The 10,467-nt window shown below is 39.9% G+C and overlaps 1 protein-coding gene across 4 annotated transcripts in view; it reads right to left on the bottom strand.

Annotated features, from left to right (window-relative positions):
• NPTN (neuroplastin) overlaps positions 1-9,813 on the bottom strand; it is a 74,583-nt gene extending 64,770 nt beyond the window's left edge. Inside the window, exon 1 of one of the 4 annotated variants that reach the window (XM_017865117.1) lies at positions 9,504-9,813. In XM_017865117.1, coding sequence (XP_017720606.1) covers positions 9,504-9,594 — 91 coding nt within the window. In that variant the 5' untranslated portion in view covers positions 9,595-9,813. The remainder of the gene's footprint in view (positions 1-9,503) is intronic. The other 3 variants (XM_017865115.1, XM_017865119.1, XM_017865118.1) reach the window with 3 other exon arrangements.
• Positions 9,814-10,467: the final 654 nt, after the last annotated feature.

The following is a 10,467-nucleotide window of genomic DNA, read 5'->3' as shown; positions in this document are numbered from 1 at the left end:
TAAAAAAAAAAAAAAAAAAAGAAGCTGCTTCTGAAGGTTATAGTAAACGAAATTCTGTTTTAGTATCACAGGCAAGTCCTAAAAGCTACCTTAATGGATTCCAAAGTTAATCTACCATTTTTCTTGGATTCATAATTATAGAAGTTTAGAGCTAGAAATACGAATTTCTGATCTTTAAAAACTTCTAGCTGGCAGGGGCTGTGGCTCATGCCTGTGATCCCGGCACTTTGGGAGGCAGAGGCAGGAGGATCACTTTAGTCCAGGAGTTTGAGACCAGCCTGGGCAACATAGGGAGACCTCATCTCCATAAAAAATTTAAAAATTAGCCAGGCATGGTAGTACATGCCTGTGGTCCCAGCTACTTGGAAAGCTGAGGCAGGAGGATCACCTGAGCCTGGAAGGTTGAGGCTGCAGTGAGCAATGATCGCGCGGCTGCATTCCAGCCTAGGCAATAGAGCGAGACCCTGTTTCAAAACAAAACAATAGAAAAACACACTAACTTTTGAAAAGCCCATTTCATTTCATATTCATTTCCATAAAGATTTTTCTCTCATTGAGCTCCTAAACAAGCACAGTACTAAATACAACAGAAAAATCACTTCTGGTTTAAAGTGCCCTCTCAACCAGCTCTTTGTCCTACTTATAATGGTTCCGACAATGAGTGCAAATAACTATTCTTCCACTGGTTTTATTAAAATCATCTTAATACTAAACCTATGCTTTTCTTCCCTGTGCTCTAGGCCATTGCTCTTTGATACAGCCTATCCATCTTTGGAGACTGCCTAATTCCCTTACTTCATTTACACTGCTACCTTGAAAGTATTAATAGATAATCACATCCCCCTAGTGCTCCCTTTTCCTAAGTTTAGCTCCTTCAGGCTTTTCTCCTAATCTTAAGCTACCATCAACATAGATTCTATGTCTCTTCCAAAATGTGGTTAGAAAGTATTCTTATTTGGAGTTCAATCCTAGTAAGAAAACAGTAACGCTGTTAGAGGTAGCACCATACTTTTGATACGTGATCACTATGTTATTTGTGTAAGGGTAATTCAATGACAATTCACTGCAAGCTATCTGAAACCTCTTTATACTTGCTCTTTTCCAGGTAGCAGTTTCCTGGTTTGCATTAAGGCCATTTATTTCATCTCCCTTGATGCATAATTTGAGATTCAGCATTAATGAATGCAATTTCAATGCTAGAGCTCCTGTGCTATTTTTTTCCAGTTGTTCCACTGGATTGTTCCCAAACCTGCTAAACTCGTATAATCAAAAAATCCCAAGTTAAATTTAACACATTCCTTCAATCTATGAATTTAGAATTATTTCAGATAGCTGCCAACAAAGGAAGACATCTTGTTGCCTTCTTTTCCTCCAGGAAGTAGTGTCTAAAAACTAAGAAATAATCCCACTACTCTAGGATCTTAAACGTGAACGGCAGATGATTCTTTAGTGATGGTTCTGCTTCCCCTCTCTTTCTCTTCCCTTGGCCAGTACTCAAGTCAATCTGTACTCAACAGAAATGTGCCTCAGACTACAGCAACCAAGTAAAGCATTCGGCTTAGAATAAACATTAGTACTCCCAGCCCTGCACTAAACTCCAAGGCTTGGGAATAAGGAACACAAAGTCTAATTTAAAACGAAGCTCAACTGAATATACTGGAAAAGTTATGTCTTGATTATGATATTCAAATTACTGTGGCTTCCCGTTTCTAAAGTTCTAACAGGAAAAAAAGTCACTATATATAATGGCTAATGTATAAATCCAAAATGTTGTATTTTCTTTACTCATAATGACTAATAACAGTATGTGCTGATATTCCTGATAAATGCCTAGTGAAAATCCTTATTGTGTTAATAAAAATCGTAATTATTCCAGACTAATACAGCATGTAAAAAATAAACAAAAACCCAAAACTGCTCCATACCTGAAAATGCTGTTTTTCAACTGAGTTTCATGGCCCATGAATGAACTGTGAATTCAATTTAGAAGGTCACTATGGTTCTCTTAACTACCCCACACAGATGAAGAATAGGTAATGTTTCACAAAATGTTACATATTTGTGTAATTTTGTTACAAATTTCTGTTAGTCAAAAACTACTCTTTCTGGTTCACAGACAAAAAAGTTTGAAAGCCTTTTCTAAAGAGCTTTATTTTAAAGTAATTTCAACATGATTACATGTGAGCCAAATATTATCTTTTACTCACGTAAACTAACCCCTACTGACTATATTTCAGGTCCTAGAAAATTCTAGTTTGCAATGTAATTTTAGGTTATTTTAAATTAATAAGTAGCAAGGATGCAGCTGAAACTAGATGATGAATACACGGGGTTTATTACATTATTTAATCTATTTTGTACATGTTTGAAATTGTGAAGATCTAAAAGAAAAAAAAGGCAAAGAAATGGATCTAACAGATAACAAAGTAGTACAATGAATGTTTACAAATTGAGAACTTTAAACACAATGTTTTTAAGGAATAACAATCTAGGAATTGCTTGGATTTAATTCAGGTAACACTTGGGGTTGCATTCTTCAACTACAATGGACGGATTTCCCCGATCTTAAACAATGCAGAAGGGACTGCAGAAACTAACTCATATACAGAAAACAAACTTTCTCAAAAGATAACATAAAAATACAAACAGTTAAGTGTGTTTCATTGTCTCTTTATTAGCCAACCACTTTCAGCCAACAGAAAGATCATAAAATACCTACCTACCTGACAGGAATATTCACTTCTTTATTCACACTGGCAATTTTCCCAGCAAGTTTAAGATCTCTGTATAACGTTGTTCTGCCTCGCTTGAAACAAGAACTGCAAGGGTTGTCTGAAGTAGATTTAGAGGCAGATTTCAAAACAGTGCATGCCTCAAAGTTAATTTTCATTATATCCAAAGTAAGTTTCTAAAAACTTTTAAACAGAAAGTGGTATCATCTCTGAGCCTTTAACCTATTGGAGACAGCATCTAAGCTGTAAGGGCAAGAGAATTAGTAATTTTTAGAACTGAAAGGAAATTTAGACATCATCTAGTCCAATGGTTTCCAAATACTACCATCAGGAAGAAAATAATCTCAAAGGCATAACAATTTATATATGCAAACAAACTCTTGTTTGTTTTCCTGTATCTTCCTGCACATGAACTACTATGCCTTATTGGTATTCTATCAGAAAAGGATGTGACATTTCATCATATATTTTATATTTAATCATGTTTAGTATGTGAGTATCCATTTAGACATGATTAAAACTATTGGTACGATTTGGGACTTAATGTTTTCTAATTATAGAAACTTACATAATATATCCAACCCTAATACTTTCAGAGTGATTTCATACCATCTCATTTATATTTCATTGTCTAGTAAATTTGAAGTAATACCTGGGTGACCGATGATTTTTAATAAGGCAAGAAAAGGATATCCAAATTGGCATATTTCAGCCGGGCACAGTGGCTCACACCTGTAATCACAGCACTTTGGCAGGCCAAGGTGGGCGGATCACCTAAGGTCAGGAGTTCGAGACCAGCCTGGCCAACATGGTGAAACCCCACCTCTACTAAAAATACAAAAATTAGCTGGGTGTGGCGCCGGTCGCCTGTAATCCCAGCTACTCAGGAAGCTGATGCACGGAGAATTGCTTGAACCCAGAAGGCGGAGGTTGCAGTGAGCCGAGATCATGCCACTGCACTCCAGCCTGGGCAACAGAGCAAGACTCCATCTCAAAAAAAAAAAGAAAAAAAAATATTGACATACTTCTGGAAAATACCATAAAGCATATCATAAAGCTCCAGTAGTTAAGATTATTTGGTAGGAAGGCTAGTCTTAAAATATTCTGTAATTGTTTCAGAAATGCAAGAGAATATCATTTAGCACCTTGCAGTACAAGAAACTCAATACAAGATGTTGCCATCAAGCTGACCACATTCTATTTTAATAAATGGATAACACTCAGTTTATTTATTTGAAAAACAATAAACACAACAAAAAACCAGCAGGTATCTGAGGAAGATTAAATGTCTCCCTTAACTTACTGTGTGCAAGTAAATTTACATACGTAGGAAATCTTTAAATATTTAGAAAACCCCATTTATATACAGATAGACTAAAGTTCTGAGCAATCAGGTCAAAATAACCTCAAATTAATAAGGCTTGATTGATAAATGTTTGCCTTTGTATATACACAAAAGCAAACAAAAGTTAGGCCTACTTTCAGTTTCAGACAATATAATAAATTGAAATTATACACAAATTGACTCTCCTACCTAAACTGAATAGATCCTTAAAAAGCAGATACATTTTACTTGTGTATTCACTCTCTTAAATTTGGACATCAATATCACTAAAATAATGTTTTACACAAGATCACTTTTCAATTCAGTAAGAAGTTTCGTTATGTATATAAGCCTAAAATATGTAACCATTTATAACCAATTAATTTTACTGGAGGGGTTTCCTGTCTTCCCAAAGCCAATCCTTACCAACTAAAATTAGGAATTAAAAAAAAAAAAAAAAAAAAACCATAAAAATTTCACAAACAAGCTTACAAATGCATTATCTAAGGTGCTTAAAATTAAACTCCATATTATGAACGACATTTTAAAAATTTGTATAAAATGATAATGTTTTGTAAAGAGGCATACTGAAAGCTAAGCCAATTGTTCACAGGAGGTGATTCTCCACCATTATTTTAACTTTGATGTGCAAATTTACTTTAGAGGTCCCTGGTCTATTTACTCTTTCTGACAGATTCTATTTTTCCGGATGTTCCTCAAACGAAGATTCATTCCTCATTCTTGCATCCTTGTACTACTGCAGCCTTTCTTCTGTCTTTCCCTTTCTCTTACAACTTCATTCTCTACTTCTGATCCTGTCCAGATTGTACTCTCACTGCAAACAATAAACTGAATAGAATATATCAGAACAATTTTCATAAAATTCACTTTTCCAAAACTACTTTGCATAATTTTATTCAAACTTTTGTTGAACATCTCTTGTACGGTATACAACATGGCCACTCACTGTTTTTCTACATACTTCATTTTAATAGATATTAGCACTTTATCTCCTTACTGAATCTTTGTAAAACCTTTACACAGATCCAGCAAAGTTTCAGAGTTTACACACAAAACACCTTACTTTTAAAAGTACCTCAGACTAACGAAAACAATGCTCAAACTGACAGAGCACTTTTCTATTTACATTTGGTCATCTTTCAAGGTCCAATTAAATCTTTCTTTTAATTTAAATAACTATTTTTATTTAAACTTTATTTTAACATTTAAATAAAGATAATATAATGTTGCTTTTTATTAATGTCTAAAGGTATAATCCACAAAAGAAAATGTTTCACATCAGATCTGTATTAATAAGAAAAAACAAGGGGATTCCCTCAAAACAGTCTAATTTCTCATAAGGATCTGTATCACGCGAAGTCAGACCTGTAATGAATTCCAACCTGACATTTAAGGGTTTTTATTTCCTTTTGTGGTTTTAAATCTTGGTATACTCACAGGTTAAGCTCTACCGCGTCAGGCAACACAAAAACCCATCTGTATCTCTTTCTAATTTGGATCCAGTAACCTTGTAAAACAAACCCAGGGAATGGGTCCTGATGTGGTAACATGGCCTATCCTCCCAGACCCAACCAATTTCTCATGCCTGGGTGCTCCATTATATCAGTAGTGACAGTTTAGCCAGTAGCCTGAGAGACTGAAAGCCTGTGATCTCCTTAGGAAGGGCTTTATTTCAAGGCAAACTATTTCTTCTGGTCAAATCTTATTTGGATTATCTCAAAATTTTCTGCTTGACATTTGGCATGTCATCTGTGCCACAGCTGCCATAGATAAGATTTGTCTTCTGTTGCTCATTTCAGCTCAAACAGGAGACACAAAATCAATTAGCAAATACACCTCTAAAAATGTACTCAGGGAGAGAAAATTGCCAAACCACTGAAGCAAACAGCCCTTGACAGAAGAGAAAAAGATCCATGAATCATCTAATGCAAATACTGGCATTATTACAAAGCACAATGTTCACAACTATCTAGTATCACCCAAGCAAAATGGTTTCTAAAATTTAGGTCGTTAAAAGTAAGATTCATTAGATTCCTTATTTTCCTCCACTGAACAGTGTTAATTATGTGATATCATATTTTCCATATGAATATATTACGTTTTTACACACCACTCCACATTTATTAATTCAACTAACATCTATAACACTCCCACTGTGTGCTGGGTACCACATTCTATTTCTCTTATTCAAAACAATAATATTCTATGAGAAAGTGATACCTGGCCCGTTTGAAAGATTTGGTTCACTGAAAAAAGAAAGAAAGAAAAAAGCCATAAAGTCTCTCCCAGAAACTCAACTGAAAATATTAACTTCCTCACCAGAACTGGCAATTGCAGACACAGTGCAGCTGGTCACTTTTCTGAGAAAGTTACATAAGCGAAAGCACAAATCTCTATGTGGGGCCTTCAAATGGCCTAGTTACCATGACAGCAGCATTAACAATCAAGTTTTCAATATACACATGAAGGAAAATAAATAATAAATAATGCTACTCTTTAAAGGATAATAGTAATAGCTAACATGTACTGAGACTCACAATATTCCAGGCTGAATGCTAAGCTGCCATTACCTCATTTAATAAACCTCACATCATCCCTAGGGAATGGACATTATTGCAATCCCCATTTTACAGATGATGAAACTGAAGTTTGCATTACTCAAGGTCACTCAGCTACTGAGAGCTGGAACTCAAACCTGAGTCTGTTACTGTCCAAAGCGTGCACTCTTGATTATCATATTATACTACTTTGTTTACACTCACTCAATTGCAGTCTAATGCTTTTGAATGTCTTATAAGGTTACTTTTTAGAACAAGTTCCTTCTTTAAACTACCATTTTGATGATACATATAAAAGTCAACAAATAAGGATTTTACTTGGAACTGGTCTTACAAGTTTAAATACTTGGATGAGAAACAAAATCTGAATGAAAGCCCTGAATGCCCACAGCAATGGGTCAGAAACTCACTGGAGTTTCAAGAGACCTCGAGAGTCATACAGGCCAAATTCTTCATTTTAGGAATAATGAAACAAACATTTTTGAAAAACATCTATATTCAACCTAAACTACATTTCCAATTCAGAGACACTTGTGAGTTTTTTTTCCTCCAATCATTTAAATAGAAAATCTAACATTTCTAACATTTCAACATCATGCACAAGCAAGGTATCCCTTTTTGAAAGTACTGTAAGAAAATACAAACTCCATGACATGAAGTTAGATCACTGCAGGGCTATTTATTACTAAATGAAAGGGTGAATATTATAATAAGACACGTTATAGAAAGCTATAAAATGGCATCCTTAACTATACGAACTCAAACTCAAAAATAGCCATTTTTCCTTGAATTAAATTTACATTCATTTGGGTCAACCAGCAGCTCAGCTTCATTTCATCGGTCATGTCATGTGACTGAATTCAAGCTCATTTCAAGGGAAAGGCCGTTCTATGCTGTATTTAGAACACATATCACTGAGCAGACAGATGAGTCTTTATAGGCCTATCCAGAAACCTCGCTTTAGTTGCTAAGAAACTACAATTTTACCGTATTATAAGTCATTGGAAAAAAGCTATGCCAGCAGAGATTAAACACGTTAAGATCAAGAATCTCTCACCTATTGTGCAAAATGAAACTATGCTATTACCATAAACTGAATAGCTAAAATTAGCATTAGGCTTCTTTAAGTCATGTTGTTGACACAGTCGAAAAACTGATAAGACAAATTAAGACTAACTCTACCCTGCCTTCCACAGTGGACTCATTATACTTAGAGGAAAACAGGAAAAATACCCAATACACTTAGCATATTCAATGCTAGAAACAGAAAAAATGTTTCCTTCCTGACGCCTGCAGTGATATCCAAGGCCATGAAGCATACATAAAATTTGGTACTACAAACACATATTTAACTGATGGATACTGTCAATCCTTTATTCATATATTTTCCCTCTAACATTCAGCATTTTAAACTCAGTTTCTCAAAAACCAATAAACACTGAAAGATTAGCAAAAATAATTTATAGTTCATTCTCCAGTACTGACTTCTCATAAATTCCTTCATAGAAAAAATATTCTTTAACCTCTTAACGGCTGTTTCCACAAGGGCAGAAACAGGTTCACAATCCTAGACTCACTTGTGAAAGATCAATTCAGCAGCTGAATGGTAACACATGCCTTCAATCAGAATCTGTTCTGTTTAGATCCCTATGCCCATGATTCCCCACCATTTCTCCATCTTCTCAAAGGAGCTTCAATTCAAAACCCAGTAATTCTCTCCTTTCTACTGTACCACCTCCCAGGGGCCACTTTCAGGTTCCTCGGAAATAACATCTCTTCTGTATTGAAACTTTTAAATCTCAAAAATCCACTTCCCCATCTCCCTGTTGCCAGTCACTGCCCTCAATCCCACCACTGCAGTTAGTTGCAGCTATGTGTCCCCGTCTTCCCAAAGGCCCGACCAATATCATACAGCATTTGCCACATACCAACTCCTCCCTTCCCTAATTTATCCTCCACACTGCAAACCAACATTACACCCCCGACTTCCTGCATTTTACTCCCTTCCCTTATTTTTCGTCTTCCCCTACCCCCATCTCTATACCCAGGCCTCCTTACTTCTCTAATAAATATTTCCCCACCTCAGTTCCAACCCTTTCCCTCCATCCTCTGCTCATTTTCCTCTCCTTATTTAGAAACTCCTTTTTGCTCTCCCAACCACTACCCTAGAATGCCCAGCACTCCACCCTCTTTAGCAAACCCAGCCCTCTTCCCCCAGCTCATTTGGAGATACTGCTGCTTCTCTCTCCAGGTCCCCTACTGCAGTCAACCCACTCCCTTATCTTCCCACCCACCCTCCCTCTATCCCCAGATCCAAGGTTCCCTGATTCTTTACCCCCTCCTTTGGTATCTAGTACTCAGCTCACCATTAGTGTGCTTCAGGACTCTCTTCCCCCCAATTTCTCCCTTATTTTTAAGGATGTCACCAGTCCTACGGGGCCTCCTAGAATCCCGGACGACCCCAGCTCCCAGGGGGCTTGACCGACACCTCCATCCCTGTCGCCCGGAACACAAACGCCCGTCTTGTGCCACCCTCCCTAAGAGCTGTGCCCCCTCCTCATCCGCCCCGCTACTCCAGCTCCTCACGTCGGCTTCCTCCGTGTCCCCTCGCCGACCCGGCACGACGAGCCCCACGACGTGGAGCCCCCGAGTCGGCAACACCTCGGGCTCTCCCTGGACGCCCCCGCCGCTCGGACGGGCGCCTCCTCAAACCCGCGGCCAGTACCTCCTCTTCTCGGACCCGCAGCCCTTCAGACGCCCACTCGGCCCCCTTCTCCGAGCTCCAGCGTCCCCTCGGGCCAGAGCCAGGCCCTCTCCGGCCGCGGCGCCCTCAGCCCCCGCCCGGCCCGCCCCCGGCGACCGGCTTACCGTTCTGAGCAGCGCCTGGCCCTGGGAGGAGGGAGCCAGAAACCAGCAACAGCGAGAGGGCCAGGACGCTGGGCAGCGACGAGCCCGACATCCTCCCTAGCAGAAGACCCAACAGCGAATGGGCCGGGGCCAGAGCCGGGGCCGGGGAAGGGAGGGGAGGGAGGGAGGGGGCGGGCGAGCGCGCGAGGGAGTGAGCGAGGGAGGAAGCCGCGGCTCCGCTCCGTCCTTCCCCGTCCTCCTCCTGCCGCCGCAGCGCCCAAACCTCGCGAGACCTTCGCTCCGTGTCGTGGGCGGCTGAGGAGCGACCGCCGCAAGGCTCGCGAGAAGAGGCGGCCCCGATGGAGACTCCCGCCCCGCGAACCCGGCGGACCCGCCCCTGCAGAGGCTGATTGGCCTAGCGCGAGGTAGGTCACGTGCCGAGGGCGCCTCTGGCCATGTGACGGGGCGAGGCGGGACTCCGCCAGCTCCGCGGGCGGTGGGTAACCGGGAAGCCCTCGTTCGGTTTACTCCTCTGTGGCCCAGGCGCACCCATAAATAAGAGGAAGCTTTGAAACACAGTACATTTCCTCCACCCATCCTGCCTTTCATTTGTTAGCGCTCTTGGCTGCAGAGTTTCATACACTGTGCCTCCTTTCTTCCTTCCTCTCATTCTTCCTCTCATTGTCCCCTGCTCTGCTGTTTCTTCCTTCTGGACTTTGAACATAGACCTCTACTGGTAACTGGCTCCAACTCCTTCTCTCATCTGCTGTTTTTTCCTTCCAGGAAAAGTGGTGCGCCCCTGTGCCCCCTGTTACCTTGTGCCTTCCTGCTGGACATCGCTCCCTTTGCCTGAAATGTCCTCCTTTTCCGCGTCTGCCTACTCCTCCTCCCCACCCCCATCTGGGCCTTATTTTAGCTTATGGACTCTCAGGGCCTAAAGTTCAACTAGCCTAATTGCATGTTCATAGACACAATTCTACAAGGA

This window comes from Rhinopithecus bieti, unplaced genomic scaffold (assembly GCF_001698545.2).
Source record: "Rhinopithecus bieti isolate Rb0 unplaced genomic scaffold, ASM169854v2 scaffold_79793, whole genome shotgun sequence".
Lineage (NCBI taxonomy): Eukaryota > Metazoa > Chordata > Mammalia > Primates > Cercopithecidae > Rhinopithecus > Rhinopithecus bieti.
This window is presented reverse-complemented; position numbering and strand designations above follow the sequence as displayed.